The 18,326-nt window shown below is 42.2% G+C and overlaps 1 protein-coding gene across 2 annotated transcripts in view; it reads left to right on the top strand.

The window, feature by feature from the left end:
- The window catches only part of E2F3 (E2F transcription factor 3), an 85,412-nt gene extending 69,909 nt beyond the window's left edge, over positions 1-15,503 (top strand). For both annotated transcript variants that reach the window (XM_055406200.2, XM_088831024.1), the window contains exons 2-7: positions 1,615-1,726; positions 2,935-3,154; positions 5,043-5,201; positions 8,606-8,720; positions 10,451-10,586; positions 11,921-15,503. In XM_055406200.2, coding sequence (XP_055262175.1) covers positions 1,615-1,726; positions 2,935-3,154; positions 5,043-5,201; positions 8,606-8,720; positions 10,451-10,586; positions 11,921-12,183 — 1,005 coding nt within the window. In that variant the 3' untranslated portion in view covers positions 12,184-15,503. The remainder of the gene's footprint in view (positions 1-1,614; positions 1,727-2,934; positions 3,155-5,042; positions 5,202-8,605; positions 8,721-10,450; positions 10,587-11,920) is intronic.
- The last annotated feature ends 2,823 nt before the right edge of the window (positions 15,504-18,326 follow it).

Here is an 18,326-nt window from a genome sequence, read left to right as displayed (position 1 = left end):
CTGGAGGAGGTCATGGCAACCCACTCCAATATTCTTACCTGGAGAATCCCGTGGACAGCAGAGCCTGGCGGGCTTTGCTAGTCCATAGGGTCATACAGAGTCGGATACGACTGAAGCTGCTTAGCACGCACAAAGTTAATTTGGTAATTGTCATTTCTGGGCCTTCGGAGTGATGATGTTTAGCTCAGCACTGCTCAGTGGAAAGACAATGTGTGCTACAAACACGGCCACACAATAAAAAGATACGTATGTGTGTATGTGTACAGATACGGAAACAGATAAAGTGGTCACTTTAATAGTGTCTTATTTAATAATTTATAAAGCCAGAACGGCACCATTTTAACGTGTAATCAATACAAAAAATGACTCATGAACTCTTTCACCCTTAGTTTTTGAAATCCAGCGTGTGTCTTACATGGACAGCACATGTCAGTTCACATGAGCCTCCTGTGGCCCATGGCCACCGTAGTGAACAGAATGAATTTAGCTGATAACTTTTCCGTAGAGAAGCTGGCTATGTGTCATCAGCTGATAAGTTGTTACTTCAGTGTCTACATCATGGGGAGTTATTTTGAAATTGTGAATCTCATTAGAAGAATCCACCCTGAAATGAGCCTAAATGCACGTTGCCGTGTGGGTGTCTGTTTGGTACCACCCCTGTCTGAACGCCCTTCTCACCCATGCAGTTAGCAGTCAGAAATCACTTACTTAATTACCTGGCTTCTCTCCTGGTCTCTGCACAGTAGGAACCAAGGGACTCTTATCTGTCTTGCTTATCTCTGTTCCCTAAGCCCAGAGCCCAGTACACAGAAGACACTAAGTGGATATTTTTTAAGTGAAAATCAGATGAAAAAGTTGGGTGAGAACTTCTCGTTTGCCCAGGTTGATAACAAAGTGCAGAAAGTAATTCTGGTGGAAGCCCAAGATTGAGTGTTTGTGGTATTTTTTATTCTGATGAATGACCACTTGTAGTCTGTGACTAGCTGTGTTCCTGTTCAATCACTCTTTCTTTCATTGACTATATCAATGTATGTATATATATAGAGAGAGACTGTGTGTGTGATTGAATACCTACAGAAACCCAGGCTCTGTGCCAAGCCCTGGGTATGCAAAGATAAATGGGAAACAGTCCCTGCCTTAAAGGAAATGAGAAACAGATAAGTAAAATAACTCTTATATCCAGCAAGTGTTATGATACCAACAAACAGAGTGTTTGGGGAAACACAGGGAAGGGGGTTCAGTCCAGGTCAGAGAGGGAGGTAGCAGCCGAGGTTTGCTGGGGGAAAGTGAAGTAAAGTTCCACGGTGCCTGTGGTATTCTTAGTCTCCAGCCCCATGCCTGGCACGTGTGTTGATCCACGAGTAAATGAACAAAGTGGCTGCAGATCCTAAGCCTGAAGGATCGTTGGATTTGTCCATCTGTGCACAGCAGGCGAGATTCCCGCCTTGGAGGGTTCCGGGGAGCCCAGGCTGGAGGGAACTGAGATCCAGAGGAGGCTGAGGGGGCCAGGATAGGGCTGATGCAAGCCTGCTGCATTTGGCAGGAGCCAGGCCACGGCCTCACTTGTGATCATCCACATGACCCGCGACCAACAACTGTACTCTCTTATTCCAGGCAAAGCGCAGGCTGGAGCTAGGAGAAAGCGGTCAGCAGTACCTCTCAGATGGTTTAAAAACCCCCAAGGGCAAAGGAAGAGCTGCACTCCGAAGTCCAGATAGCCCAAAAAGTAAGGATTCTGTCGTCTCTCCCTCTCCCAGGTGTGAGCTTCCCAACTTTCAGAGCTTGTGGCTGAAGGGATGCCGAGGTGTGGACAGTTTTGGCATGTTTGGTTCGTTTTCCTTTCTGTCTTTGCCTGTCCAAAAAAATAAATATAATGTCTGCAGACACCCAGTGAAAGGTTTACAGAGTGAGTCCTGTTACCTGTGTGCTGACTTCAGAGAAGGCCTCTGTTGATGTGTGCAGTTTCATTTTCAACTCAGAATGTAAACTCTTTGGCTCCATTCTGTAGTCAAATATAACTTTAACTTTCCTTCGTGGGCCTTACTTGAGGGACCAAGGCTAGCTGGGCATTAGGTGTACCTCTGTTGGCCTAAATCTCTAGCTCAGCATATGGTAGCATAAGAATTGATGGAGACCAAAGAATTGCAGCTAGTTAGCATTTCGATCAACATGATCATTGTTTCTTTGAGAGAAAAGGAGGTTGTAAATAGCTAAATTGTCCTTTATGTCTCTGGCATTTAATGTGGAGGCTAAATTAATTTAGACTTTATTCTCTCCTAACCTGTAGTTTATGAATTAGGGAGTCCACAAATTGTGTGTCATACTCAGTTAAACCCTTGACCTGTATACCTATAAGAGAATAAATACAATGTTAAATGGGGATATTTCGTACCCGAGGGATGGGGAGATGGGATTGAAAGACTTTCCTGGGCATTCTTCATCTATATTATTTGAACAGTTGGTGAACAAGTTATATGCAAACAGATAAAGGAGTCTGAAAAGCCTGTTAGGATGGGTCTGTCATCAAAGGCTAGAGAGGTTCACAGTCTGAACCCACTGAGTTAGGCTCCATGTGTGCTGATTCCATGAGGTTACAGCACTTTTCATTCATTCAACAGATAGTTTTGAACACCTGCCACGTGTGAGGTACTTCACTAGTCCCAGGGAGTAAGAGAAGTCAAAATAGAAACTACTGAGAAATTCACAGTGAAACACTTTCATCAAACAGGAATTTTTACCATCCCTTCCTCTTCTAATAAAGCAGTTCATAGCTTTCTATGACTCACCAAAAACATGAGCAACAACAGCTTTGCTTCTGACGCTGATACCTGGGCTGCTGGGGGAGAGGGGGCTTGCTTGACTGCAAAGAAACCCTTCATTTCTTTCCCTTTCCCCCATCCCCCCCGACCCGCTCGGTTTTTGTTTTTCTTTAAGCTCCAAAATCTCCCTCAGAAAAAACACGGTATGATACATCCCTTGGTCTGCTCACCAAGAAGTTCATTCAGCTACTGAGCCAATCACCTGATGGGGTCTTGGATTTGAACAAGGCAGCAGAGGTGCTAAAGGTGCAAAAGAGAAGGATTTATGACATCACCAATGTCCTGGAAGGCATCCACCTCATTAAGAAGAAGTCTAAAAACAACGTGCAGTGGATGTGAGTATGGGTTATCCCCTACCCCCTCCGCAGTTCGCTGGCTCTGGGCTGGGCTGGGGGGGGCGGTTCCTTGCAAACTGCAGCGGGGTTTCTCCCAGCCCCAGCTTTCACACTCAGCCCACACTTCATTCCATTTTTCTCCTACTCTCTTCTCCTCTCTTCCCTCCTCAGTTCCTTAGCCAGAAGTTCAGTCTCTTTACAAACAGACCTTCTGTTTAGATGGTGTCATAGATATAAGGATTTATGTTCAATTAGCCTCAAGCGGAGGAGGCAATGGCGACCCACTCCAGTACTCTTGCCTGGAAAATCCCATGGACGGAGGAGCCTGGTGGGCTGCAGTCCATGGGGTCACGAAGAGTCGGACACGACTGAGCGACTTCACTTTCCCTTTTCACTTTCATGCATTGGAGGAAATGGCGACCCAGTGTTCTTGCCTGGAGAATCCCAGGGACGGCAAAGTGGGGGGCTGCCGTCTATGGGGTCGCACAGAGTCGAACACGACTGAGGCGACTTAGCAACAACAACAGCAAAGCCTCAAGCGAGAGGATCCTGGGATTACATAGGGCCCTGCAGATGTACAGTAGCTTCCTGTTCAGCTGTCGCCATGATATCAGCATGTGTGCTCCCATGTAATCTAATGGGTGCTTACACAGGTCTCTGGCTTGTCTCTAATAGGAATTTAGAAACTATGTCTGTGTATCAACACACACGTGTATAGACACAGGGTCTTTGTCCATGGTTCTCACTGCAGATTAACTCACTTTCTGTGTAAATTAAGTCAAGACTTAAATGCCTTGGTTCCTTCTGGAAAGCCGAGATGATAATACTTGTCACCTGCATACCCACACGGAGAAGGCAATGGCAAGCCACTCCAGTACTCTTGCCTAGAAAATCCCATGGATGGAGGAGCCTGCTGGGCTGCAGGCCATGGGGTCGCTACGAGTCAGACATGACTGAGCGACTTCACTTTCACACATTGGAGAAGGAAATGGCAACCCACTCCAGTGTTCTTGCCTGGAGAATCCCAGGGACGGGGGAGCCTGGTGGGCTGCCGTCTATGGGGTCACACAGAGTTGGATACGACTGAAGCTACTTAGCAGCAGCAGCAGCAGCAGCACACCCACATGCATGATTAAATGTGTGATCACATCATCTGTGAATTATGGAAAGAGACTCTGAACACCCAGTATTTGAGAAGCAACTTCCAAAGATTTATTAGAGGGAATAAGTCTGTTATGGGTTGACTTTGAAAAAATACTGCTTCGAACATAATAAAACAAACAGGTAGTTTTTTTGTACGTTTTGGAATTTTGTGACGATGCAGTAACCCATTTTAGCTAGTGGTTGAGACAGACCTGTTGGGGATTGGTCTTTGTTCTTGCATCCAGCACATCTGTGTTTCTTTAACCTCCTTTTCCTTTTAAATTACCTAGGTTTTTCATGCTTTTTTGGGATGATTTTGAACCATTCCATCTTTTCCTTCCAGTCTTTCTACCTTGCTATTTCTTTCCTGCCCGCCGCCCCCCCACCATTTCTTTTTCCCAGCTGGGAGGCATGTGGCAGGAAGAAGTGCTGCCTCCTTCTGCCCTTTGAATTTGAGTCTTCTAAAGAAACAGGCCTCCCATGGAGGAAAGAAACCTGAAAATAGCAGTGTTTCTTCACTTAATTTCTATGGTGTGAAAAGTGAAGGACTGTATGTATAAAAAATATATATATATATGTATAAACATTCTAATTTTAATACTTGGCTAACAAGCAATGTGACCTCCTGCATCAAGAGGGGACATTTACCCGAAGGACCATTTCTCCCAGCCCTCCCTTTCACTGCCCCACCCCTACCCTTTTGGCCTGTTGAACAGCCAGGCAGAGTCTGTGTTTGGATTTCCAGGGGCTGCAGTCTATCTGAGGACGGGGGCATGCTGGCCCAGTGTCAAGGCCTGTCAAAAGAAGTGACTGAGCTCAGTCAGGAAGAGAAGAAATTAGATGAACTGATCCAAAGCTGCACCCTGGACCTCAAACTGTTAACCGAGGATTCAGAGAATCAAAGATATCCTTTGTGCCACCTGTTCAGTGGGGGTCAGTGCTTTCTAGACTATTTCCAGAGTTGACCGTCTGACTTTTATGTGCAAGGTAGAATTTTACCCTAGTTTCATCCAAGTAAGTGGGGGGGAGTTGGGGGGGCGTGTATGTGTATTCAATATTTATGGAATGATGGTTATTAGACTGAAACCTATCATCTCTCTTTTGATAACCAGGTGGGAACTATTTTTTAAAACGTTTTATTCATGTGTGGTTGGGACATACGGGTACATTGATAGCATAGGGCAACACTATTAATGAGATCCATAAGGTATCAGTATTCATATTAATGATAACTCATCTTAGGCTTCCCGGATTTTGAATGGGTATTAGCTGTCATTGTTGGGGTTCTCATATTCTATTTTCTTTTCATCAGATATTTGAAGCAGTTGGAATTTATTGACTCTGTGTGACTGAACTATAGTTGAAGGAATTGAAAGAGTGTAAGAAGAATTGTTCTGTAGTTTTTAAAGCACATTATGGTAGCTCAGCGGTAAAGAATCTGCCTGCCAACGCAGGAGAGGCGGGTCGGATTCCTGGGTGGGGAAGGTCCCCTGGAGAAGGAAATGGCAACCCACTCTAGTATTCTTGCCTGGAGAATGCCATGGACAGATGAGCCTTGCGGGCTACATACAGTCCATGGGGTCGCAGAGTCAGACACGACTGACTGACTAAACAACAACAATATTGAATCACAGCACTGAAAACTGATTTCAGAAGCACCCTAAGGCTTAAAAACTCTCAGTTTATCCATTCTTCTAGTCCTTGGAAGTAAAAGTATTAAAAAGCCAACTCTCGTTCTTAACTGGCTGACAATCTGTTGACTACCTGAAGGAAACTTACTGGTCATCACTTCACGTCAGACCACAGAGGAGGGCGATTACTTCATTGTGTTGACAAGAAGATTTTGCAATCTTCTTAGTTATTAGTAGCAAACAAAACCAGTATTTTAAATAATCCTTTCTCTAATTTTAGCTCCACATTTATCTTTGTTAGACAAAAAATAAAATGTGACCTGCCCACTTTCTTGTAGTGTCTCATCTAAAGTAACCTTTCACTTAAAGTTATGGAGACATTTATTTTCCAATTCAAGCAATTTTTTTAAAAACTCAGTTGTTCATTTCCTGTTGGCCAAAGGATTAACCTTGTCAGCTGATGGTTAGTGAGCTGGAGAAGAGGTGTGATGATTTGACGCCCACCCACCCTCCCTTGGTGGCCAGGGTGGGTTTACAGGGGAAGAAATACGAATAGCTGTAGCTGGGCTGTTTGCTGCATTGTGTAGAGGAGGAGATGTGGTTTTTACTCATGATTGGCAACTTGTAGCCGTATCACCTACATTAGCTTTCTCTGGGGCCTCTGTTACAGAAGGTGAAAGCTTCCTTACAGGGGGCTGCTATCCCAAGAAACAAATTCAGGAGGGAGCCACAGTGGAAGCACTTTCAAGTTTGTAAAATTAGAGAATATGTTTGCACAATTTATTTCAATTTGCCATCCAGTTCCGAATGTGGTACAGCCTGTTCACAAATGTGTTGACATTTTCCTTCCTGCAGCATGTTGGGTAATTGTAGATGAGCTTTTATTTTAATAAGTTGTCAGATAGCTTTCTGACAGTGGGCTATGGGGCAAGTACCTAGTTATCAGTTTCCCTACTGTTCTCAGTAAAAATTCACAACTGTCAAGTCTTCCATAAAGATAGCAATTGGCTTCCTTGATGAGACAGATGATGACCTAAAACCTAGAATCCTGCATGAGCTGTTCTGTCAAGCTCAACAGTAAATTAGCTGTTGTCTGAACTACTGAGCCTTAACATGATAGTCTGTGAGATGCTGGATGCTCAGTTGCTTCAGTCGTGTCCCAACTCTTTGTGACCCCATGGACTATAGCCCACCAGGCTCCTCTGTTTATGTGATTCTCCAGGCAAGAAGCCTGGAGTGGGTTGCCATTTCCTATTCCAATAGTCTGTGAGAGATACCCCTAAATGTGCATGCAGGGACTTCCCCAGGGGTCCAGTGGTTAAGAATCTCTATTTCCACTGCAGGGGGCAGGTTTGATCGCTGGTCAGGGAACTAAGATCCCACATGCCACTCAGTGCAGCCAGAAAAAGTTTTTTTAATGTGCATGCAGATTATGGGTGAAGGTATTTTTATCTGGACAGTAGGTTAATAGCTTCCTTTAATTTCTAATAAAAAGCTACTAATCTAAGGGACATCATTTCCTCTAGGCTAAGTCCCATGACTGTATTGAACATATTAGATCACAGACTCCTTTCACTATGTTACCTTCAGAAATGCCTTCATTGGCTTGTGATTTGCTGTTTCATCCTAGGCATTTTTTGTTAAGTTAATTTGGTGATGGACAGGGAGGCCTGGCGTGCTGTGATTCATGGGGTCGCAAAGAGTAGGACACGACTGAGCGACTGAACTGAACTGAACTGAATATAAAAAAGCAACTGGCTAAAGCCATTGAAGGTTAATTATGTTATTCCATGTCCCTTGTAAAAGAAAGCTATGTGACCTCTTCTCTAGTAGCACCAAGTCAAAGCCTGTCTTTCTAATAGAGCAAGCTTGCACAAATACTTTTATCATATAATAAATACCATATTCTTTCGTAATATCCTCTTGGGTTTGACTGTCAGTCAGGGCACTTTAAAGAATTGTTCACTGCCCAGAAGTAGCTACAGAGAGTACTGAATATGATATTACTCTCTTCCTCAGTCATTTAGTTTGCAGAGCATCTGGAAGCTGCTTTCCTCCTTGTGAGCACTGAAATATTGTAGTTCATAATATTATACAAAGGACAGTTTTTTCCTAACAGGGAAATAATGACACTCTTATCAGCAAGCAGTCTATAACACAACCAGCCCAGGTGTACTTAAGAAAACAAGCTGTCTGCCTGAGTGGGACTTGGAGTTCTTCCAGGGATCAATGTAGTTGCTACTAGTTCATTCATTTTGGGTGGCTGCTGACACTTTTTAATAGTAGAGTAGCAGATAGAAGTTACTGCAGTTTCAACAAAATTAGAGCTAATCGAGCTCAAATTTTTTCTGTAAATTGGGATTCTGCCGTCATTCAACTTGAGTGACAGAACACTCAGAATCTGGTTTGAAAAGCCCTGACCAAACTGAGTTTTAGTTTTCTTTTGAGAGTTTAACTATTCTGTTTCTGTGTCTATGTTAATATCTTAAATAGCCATGGGCTTTTTAGAAATGGGCAGGAAAAAAGCTATGTATTTGATTTGTTGTTTGGAAGATCTAAAAGGAGATATCAGTATCTTCTTATAAGACATAAAATTTTTTCCATGCATCTGTTTGGTTCTGTTCATAGTGGTTACATCTGAGACAATTAGTTGGAAGAGTTCCTTAACACTTATTACGTTAGCTTATGTTACATATCAAGATATTCGAAAAATTAGTGGCCTTAAAGACCAAACTGTTATAGTTGTGAAAGCCCCTCCAGAAACAAGACTTGAAGTGCCTGACCCAATAGAGGTAAGGAGATAACATCTCTGTTCATCTGCAGAGATCCTTTGGAATGCCTGGTGTTTTTGGTTTTTTCCTTATAAACTTTTTATTTTGTATTGGAGTATAGCTGATTATGTCGCGATAGTTTCAGGTGAGCAGTGAAGGGACTCAGCCATACATAGACATGTATCCATCCTCCCCAAACTCCCCTCCCATTCAGGCTGCCACATAACACTGAGCAGAGTTCCATGTGCTATATGGTAGGTCCTTGTTGGTTGAAATATGGCAGTGTGTACCTGACCATTTCAAACTCCCAGCTGTCCTCCCCGCAACCCCCACAACCATAAGTTCATTTTCTAAGCCTGTGAGTCTGTGTTTTGTAAGTTGTAAGTAAGCTCATTTGTACCATTTCCTTTTAGATTCCCCATATAAGGGATGTCATACGATATTTTTCCTTCTCTATCTGACTTACTTCGCTCAGTATGACACTCTCGGGGTCCATCCGTGTTGCTGCGAATTGGAATGCCTAGTGTTTAAAGAATCATTGACGTCAGTTAAAATCCATATTTTCCTGAAAGCTTGAGAGGTCTTCCCCATCTGTTTTGTTTAATCCTAACCTTGAAAACATATGAACAGTTTGCTACGTATTGAATGTCCAGAAAGTCTAATTTTAACATAGCAGGGCATTCAACTCAAAGTGGTTGATAGTCTGCAAAGGCCCTGTCCCTCTTGTGGGTTACTGTTTTTCATAATTTGTTATCTGGTGGTTCTGATTGATTTGAACCAGTGGGGACTTTTATATTGATTACCCTGGATATGGTCCTCACCATGAATAGAGATCTAGATGTTTTAAAGTAGCTCCCTACCTTATCTTAGCACATTTAAAGAATTTATTCATTTATATCACATTAACATTTACAAAATCAAATGAGACTTTGGGTTTGTTGATAGATGGGAATATTATAAGAAAATAAGGAGAATATTTTTGTGATTGTTTTCAGATATACTTTGATAATATAAGCCTAGACTGTAAGATAAAGAAATGTCGTGAAAGAATGCACGCAAAATAAAAAGAATGAAATTTATAAACTCCCATCTAGTGTAAAGTTCTCATCTTAAATGATCATAATAGGTTTATGACCTAGATGAAGAAGAATTTTAAATAGTAGTGTGCTGTATTCTTTTATTAAACTCAGTTCCTAGCACTTAAGACTACTTACTATTCATGCAGTGGCGATTAAAGTTCAATATAAAAAACCCTACTCTTCAGGAATGAGTAACATGGAAATATGGTATTTGGAACATTTAAAAGGCCTTTTAATAGTTTGCATAAAAGAAATAATTTTTTAAAAAAGATTCACCTCCTCTTGGCAGGGATCAGCAAAGTTTTCCTTTATAAAGAGCCAGACAGTAAATATTGTTGGCTGTATGAGCCCTATAGTCTGTTGGGACTACTCAACTGCATAGCCCTACCGTTATAGCATTTAAAAAAAAAAAAAAAGAAGCCAGAGGCAACATATAAACAATGAGAATAGGTGTGACTTTTCCCAATAAAACTTTATTTACAAAGCCAGTTGGTGGACAGGATTTACCTTCGGGCTGTAGTTTGCTGACCCCTGCTCTAGAGGTTGACAGTCATTGAGATAGACTACCAGTGGAGAAGCAAAAGCAACAATGAAAATTACCCTTACTTTCCATTTTTCCATGAAAATTACAGAACAGCTTCCAGTTTGAACTTTTCTCACTTCTATTCATAGAGCCTACAAATACATTTGGCAAGTACCCAAGGACCCATTGAGGTTTATTTATGTCCAGAAGAGACGGAAACACACAGTCCAATGAAAACAAGCAACCAAGACCACAATGGGAATATCCCTAAACCCACTTCCAAAGGTAAAAATTCCACTTTTGTCATTTGGAAACTATGTTAAAAATGAAGGTAACTAGAAGGATCCTGTATCAGAATCACAAGTCTTGGCAAGAAACAAAAATTTCTATCATTAATGTTACATTAAAAAAAACACACACATTCCGAATAGTTTGCAGAAGAAAATAATGATCTTGGGTAAATGGCTCCTCCACCCACTTAATGGAGTCCCCTCAGGCTTTTGCTATCAGCAGAAACTGTTTCTTTGCAGTGTTTTGGAAAACCAGCGAAAGTGAAGAGTGAAGGTGTGAGCTGTCCAGCTGAATCACCAGCTATACTTGGCCACATACCTCTGAGTGATAGCACAGAGATCATTGGAGAGGGAACTGAAAAAAAGTTGGGAGAAGGAAGCCTTTTGCCCAAGAAATTTTATCTTAATTTTTCCCCCCAGTGTGATGGGAAGAGAAGAAAAAATAAATCTAATTTCTCCCTTCATTGTCTCCACAGCAAAGGAAGCTCCTTGTAGTCTTTTTGTTGTCTCAGATTGGAGATATGTACTTAATTTTTTCTCCCTCCCAAGATAGCAGCAAGAAGTGATTTAAGTAATCAGATCTGACTTAATATTGAGCCAAAAAAAAAAGGCACCTCAAATGGTAAAACCAAAGACCACTTTTTTCCCCCACCCTGGAACTTCAAAGCGGATGTGTCCTTTTATTTGTATTTTTAGAATTATCTTTAATAAGCTAGTTGTTAAAAAAAAGACTAAGTTAAAATCAGTGATCTCAACTGGGGAGCCAACTCTTCAGTCTGCATGTTCTGTTTTGTTTTTCCTAAAGGATGACTAACTGGTATCCAGAACTTGTTTTTGAACTTGTTAGTCTCTAATCTTTGAAGCTACCTGTATTCTTGTTTGCTAACAGTTGATATTTTAAAAGATGAGTGAGTAGACAAGAACATAAAAAGGCTGACCAGAGTCCCTACTTAACAATGCCCATTAGTATAAGAGGTGATCTATACCATAAGGTCAGGCTTCCCTAGTGGCTCAGTGGTGAAGAATCTGCCTGCCAATAAAGGTTCCATCCCTGGGTTGCGAACTTCCCCTGGAGAAGGAAGTGGCAACCCACTCCAGTACTTGCCTGAGAAATCCCATGGACAGAGGAGCCTGGCAGGCTACAGTCCGTGGAGACACAGGAGTCGGACATGACTTATAGACTAAACAACAACAATGTCGTAATGTCATCTAATTGTCCTTAGTGAAAGAGTGCATGCTTCTATAACAGCAACATGTATATACTTCCCCCAAATTAGATTTTTGCCTGACTTATTTTCTTGTTTCCACCACCTTTTTCTTTCTTCTCAGACTTGGCTTCAACCAACTCAGGACATAGTGATTGCTCGATTTCTATGGCAAACCTTTCTCCTCTGGCCTCCCCGGCCAACCTTTTACAGCAGACTGAGGACCAAATTCCTTCCAACCTAGAAGGACCATTTGTGAACTTACTGCCTCCCCTGCTCCAAGAAGACTATCTCCTAAGCCTTGGGGAGGAAGAAGGCATCAGCGATCTCTTTGATGCTTATGATTTGGAAAAGCTCCCGCTGGTGGAGGACTTTATGTGTAGTTGATTATGCTTGTGTGAACTCCCCTTATAAACCAATATTTTTTTATTATGGAACCAGAACATGTGTCATGCAGTGTTGTCCCTTCCTCCCTTCTTCCTCCAAGATAGTATCATGAAGTTAACTACAGACTTCAGAACAAAGCTGACATTTTAACGAATTAAAAAAAACAAAACTGTCTATCAACGCACAGTTGTAGGCTCCCTTGGGAAAGCTCTGCCTTGCCCCAGGCTCCAAAATCTCCTGGATGAGTCAGCAAGTGAGAAAATGTGCAATCAGGTGTCTCTCACCCGTCCTCTTCCTCCTTCCCTCCTTCCCGGATTGGCTTGCTGTGCCTGATGGATGGGCTGTAGAATGGGGTCTGGCCACCTGACCCACTCGAAAACAGCAATCTTCCTTAATAGCATTTCAAGCCGTGCCTTCTCCGCAGAATGCATGTCTTTGGGGTCTGCTAATTTGGGATGGAAACTGCAGAAACTGTAAACTTGAAGTCATGCAAAAGTATGAAATGGATTTCTTCAGCTCTTCTTAGAAATATTTAAATTACTGTCATAATTCAGTTTAAGCTATGGACCGCGTGTCCCACTTGGAGGCCAAGAGATCTTTCACAGCCTTTCGGATGAAGAAACTGTTCTCCAATATTCATCGCAGATACAGAAGAACAGTCGCGTTCTGCCCCTCTAAGCTGTTGTGGATTTTCCTGTCTCCATAAACCACTCCCACTCTCTTGCCCCCAACATATTTGTAAGTTTGAAGTTTATAGCCAATGCCTACTTAGGAGTTCTTTGTGGATTGTTTTGGGTTTTGTTTTTTTTTTCTTTTTTTTAGCTGCCATTTAAGCATTCCTGTGGCACCCATCAACCATTTCAATTTAATTGTTTACTTTGAAGCGGTTTTTGCTAATTCAGATTATTTTAAGCAGAGGTAGAGAACCTCTACTGATCAGAGCATGTGTGATCTAAGGCTTAATAGCCTCGGCGAGAAGCTTTGCCCCATCTCGCTTCCTTCCCCAGGAGGGGGTGCTCGGAGCGAGTGGAGCTCACTGACCTGGGGCGGCCCATTGGAGAGAACCGGGTCAGACCCCAAGGAGCAGCAGGTATGGATGGATCCCTCTGTCCCTTGGGCTTCCCAGGCCCCCTGTGACCAGGGAAAGGGCTCTTACACTGCACTCAGGGAGACCACTTCTCAGGATGGGGTCGGATGGAGAGGCCTCTGGGGAGAAGGACATCCCCTGTCATGAGTAGCGTGCTATCAGTGGCACTTCGCTTCAGCCGTTGAGAGCAGGGATCTCCCACTGTGTCGGGGGCTACAGGAGTCCTGGCCAGAACCCCCGTTTCCCTCTTCCATTGTGAAGGAGCAGGTTGGACCAAGGCAAGCTGGGGCTGTAGAAAAAAGGCAGGGCAGGATGCCTGGGCATCTCCCACTTAATTCTTCAGGAATGGCGTCCCAAGTTGGAGGCTTCCTGACAGCGGCAAAATCCTACCAGTTGAGTCCAAGAATGGCTTTCCCATTGGCCAGGGGGTAGATGGCCATCTCCCACTGGGAATGTGGCAGAGTACCTCACATCCATTCTTTGGATGCTAACGACTGTGGGAATGAGGGCGTCATCTAATAAATAAATTAAACCTCAACACCAAGAATGGTTGAGTTGAATTGCTGTTCTGCCCGACACAGTGGGAGGCGCATGGTAGGCACTCGATTCAACAGGATGGGAAAAAAGAAATACTGGGTTGGCCAAAAAGTTCATTTGGGCTTTTCCATACCATCTTACGGAATATTCTTATATCCCTTAGGAAAAGTACAAAACAAAACCCACGAAAGCCCCAACCGATTTACTCTAGGTAGATTTCCACAATATGCAAAGTGGTGGTGGGGTCAACACAAATGACACCAGCACTTTAAACTATTTGTGTAGGTATGCATGGGTGTATGTTTGAGAAGAAAAACAAAGGTGCAGTTTATCCTCCTTTTTCTTCGGCCTCCATCCCCACCCTCCTCCCCTGGACACACACTGGACTTGGTCCGAGATGAAGCATTGGGTGGGGGAGGGAGGGGGAGCTTTGTGTCAAGTGCCTACTGGAAATGCACTGTGGGGTTTTTTTCCTGTATGGGAAACCATTTATGCCAAGCTTTTCCCTATTACCCATATTTATCTCATCTGGTTAGCTGCCTCTGCTTCCAGCTTTGTGTAATTCTCTTTGCCAGCTGCACAAAGCTGATTTTTTTCCAAAGTCTAAAGACTGAGCTCACCTGGCTAGGTGGTTGTGTGTTTGGTTGAATTTCTTGTTAAACCTTTTCGTAACGTGATGCCGTATTTATTGTTTTAAAAAACGAAAGGAATCCTAATAAGTCTTAAAAAGTTCCTTCATGCATAAGGCTTTCCCAGTTAATGGGCTTAACTGGTGTACAGTAATGAGATGTCCATACTGTATTCTGTTTGCATTAGTCATTTTCTTTTTGACATAAGTTTCTGGCACACGAAGTGGGTTAGTACTACAGTATTTGTGTTACTTTAAGTACTGAGTATGCAGGTTTCCTGGTACCATTGAGTTGCTGCTATTAAAGCTCACACATGAAATGGCTAAAAGTTACAAGTGTGCGAATTATGACTGCGTGAGCCTTAGAGAATAAATTGTATAAAGAGCAACACATGAGCTGTCAAACAGTGTTAGGTGTGTGTTTATATGTACAGATTTGTGCGTAGTAATCATTTTATTTAAGTTGATACGCAGTCTCCTCATATTTTCATTATCTAGCAATTTTGTACAAAAATAGCAATTAATTTGTAAACACTGCCAGAATATTTTCTAGCTGGTTTGTAATTTTTTAAGAGTGTTATTTTGTTTCTTTTCTTGTTGTTGTTGTGGTGGTTCTTGCGTTCATTTTTGTTGTAAGTGTAGATCTGTAAATACAATTGCAGTATTTAAAGCTTTAGCTTTCAGGAAAAAGTAAGATCTCAGTGTGTGCATGACAACTCGTGTGTACGAAATGAGGGATTTGAAGGAAGATGCCTTGCAGAGTGAGCCGGGTGGCAACTGTCCAATTGTGGGAATTTCTTTTCCTGTGGGGTACGAGATTTTGTCAAAAGGAAGTATTTCTCCCAGAATTGGGAGTATGCAAACTACTAATCAGTTTAGCTTTGTGTTGTATGCTAGTTTAAAAAAGAAAATATGTAATATAATGTAAAAAAAAAAAAGCTTTTATGATGGATTTTGTAAATAGATTTGTTACAGGGTAACCTGTTCTCTAGCTGTGATCTTACCACTTCAAATGGGTGTAATTTGAATAAATTTTGTATGGTAAAGGATCAATAAAATGATTTTTTTTTTAAGAGTTCAGCCTTGTGAATGGTTTCTTATATTGTCTTACGCTCCTACATTATTTTTCTAAAGACATGCTTAAGTTAAGGGGAAAGTTTGAACAAAAATTCAAAACATCATATGCCTTAGCGTTTATTTGGGATCTGGGGAACATTAAGCAAAAAGTTTTTTGACCACTTGTGAGTGTTTGCCACTATAGGAAGCAAAAGAACTTGCCATGTCTCTGATCACCTGCAGAAGCCACCACAGGTATGGAAGAAGGATTTGTACACTGAGAAAACACCAAGTCAGGTTTTCTTCCTCATAAGGAGCTTGAAGCCAGTAGATTATTTCTCAATACAGGTAATTGCCTCCCTTGTTCTAGATTCACTCAGTGTTCATTAAAAGAAGTAGCTGTTCATTCATTCTGTCAGTCACTCTTTGAATGAGCATGAAGTGATTACTATATGCCGGATATGGTTGTAAGTGCTGGAGTTCAAATAGAGAAAGACATAGATCCTTATCAGCATGAAGAAGCTTACAGTCTAGTAGGGCGAGAAATAAGTTTTAATTAGAATTAAATTCTGAGGACAGGCTCTTAAGTGATTTTTTTCTTCTGAAGCCATATTTGGAAGACTTAAGGATAGACGCTTCAAGGCAAAAATGGAAATGAAGAGAAGATAAAGCCTTGCTATTGGAGAGCTGACAAGGAGGAGAGATTCTGATCCGGAGAGCTTTAGGGTCCTATGCATCTGCATGCAGGAAGGTTTGCAGAAGACTGCCTGGGTGGGCACAACTCAAACTTGAATAGCCAATGGATTCATCCTCTAGGATCTAGGAAGCTGGGGAGCACCTGAATCCAAACTAGACTACAATCCAGATACCATGAAAGAAAATGGAAAGATTAAATGGTAGGTCATGCCTTGGGATATGAATGAGAATCCCTGCCCTGCCTACTTCGAATTAATCACTCAGGAGTCAGTCAGAAGTTAACAGAAATACCATTAACAGCAAGAAGTTGCAGTGATCCACAGCATGCAAAGAGTAAGCTTTCTGTTGTGCCCTTCAATCTGGGACTTAAAGACTGAAAGACAAATAGAAAAATTTCTTAAAATATTCTGGAATGTTTATAACACTAGGAATTACTATTATACTTTGTTGTGCAAAGAGTACTATCAGAAAGTTCTGGAATTCCTTATGCTGGGGTGTTTGGAAAGTGTTGTGGGAAACAGAAGGGACAAAGTCCCAAGTTATCACATGCCTTAGAAACAAAACTGGAAATTCTGGCATGTTGGGCTTCTGTTGGGCTGTTTTAGCACTTGAGTATATACAACAGAAAAGACAGAGTTAGTTCCGAGGGAAAAGGGAGGATGTGTGTGTTTTTCTTGCATCAATTTCAGTAGCTGCCTGAACACATCAGGAATACAGAAACAAGGGCATCAGAACCATGTTTTAATTTAAGCAGGGAATTCAGATAAACCAAAAACATTAATTAAGGCCTACTTTTTCAACTTAAAATCATGTCAACTGATAATGACCAGAGAGTCACAGGATTTGAGTTGGAAAGCAACCTGATCCTGAACAACGAGCTGGTTTCGTCATGTGACAATTCAGCCATCACTTCTTTTTTTCACCAAGAAAACCATCTCCAGAATCCTAATCCAGTGGTTTTTCTGCAATATTTTAAGGTCTCCTAGTTCCTCCTCCTCAGACACACATACCAGAAACCTGCCTCTTCCCAGTTTTCCTCTTGGAACCACAGCCTGGCTGACGTGGGTAATGCATCCTTCTGAGTTAACAGCACCTTCTGGGAGATCTGTGACCATCCTGCCCACGGGCACTGGTTTCTTGTACTCTTCCCCGTCACGTCTCACGGATGCCATCACGATGTTCTGTGACTCTGTGCAGTTACAAACAGAGAGATGGAAACCATTGGAAGTCTACGTTGAAGGACACCTCAGTGGTTCCTTTGTCCTCAGTTTTTGGTAAAGATGGATTTGCTGTATTTAAACAGAGGAAGAACTGAATCCACAGCAGCTTCTAAATAGGATGTTCCATTTCCCCCTTGAAAGGCTCAAACTTCTCTTCCTGTACAGACTACTTTTCAGCTCCAGAAGCCTTTAAGACTTCTTTTCTGCATAATCAAATTCAGGAACAGTTGCCTCAGCTGAAACCTAAATTGTACTGTGTCTCTCAGCCTTGAACAGCCCTTAGCATTGTACAGGGCTTTACAGTTTACAATGCACTTTCACCTGCCTTATCTCTGCATATAAAGCCATTGGTAACTGATGGCATTAGCTGCAGAAGTAACTAATCAGTCTAAAAATGAGAGAACAGTATGTGGGCAGTGATATGAAGAAAGGACGGAAAGCGCTTAGCTTCAAGCTCTGGAGACCCAAGGAACAAGAAAAAACACTGTGATTCCACAGGAGAGATCTGAAATAAAGACATCAGTAAGTAAAAATTAAACCATGTCAACAAAGAGAGCATGTTTCAATGGGTTAGGGATGGGAAGAGAGGTTGTACGCGCTTAGAAATGGAAGGAAGCAGAACGAGACCCAAGATGCTTGAAAAGAGCTACAGCCAAATCCTACCCTTGGCAAGAAACCAAAGTACAGCTGTTCTTCAGTCAAAGAGAAGGTACCATCACCATTGACTCAAAGTTTTGTTATCTATCAAAGGAATAAAGAGTACTAAAGACAGGGACAGGCATAGGGGTGCAACAAAGAAAAGGAGACACTAGAAAGCGTAGAAATGATTCCCTTACCTGGTCCTGAGAAGGAGCTAAACCAGCAACAAGGGGGCAAAGTTATTTCTAAGTGAAGAAGAAAGAATTGGGTAGGACTCCTG

Source organism: Moschus berezovskii, chromosome 23 (assembly GCF_049115385.1).
Source record: "Moschus berezovskii isolate FMDL1 chromosome 23, NW_MosBer_1.0, whole genome shotgun sequence".
Lineage (NCBI taxonomy): Eukaryota > Metazoa > Chordata > Mammalia > Artiodactyla > Moschidae > Moschus > Moschus berezovskii.
The sequence above is the reverse complement of the archived record's forward strand: the minus strand, read 5'-3'. Positions and strand labels throughout refer to the sequence as shown.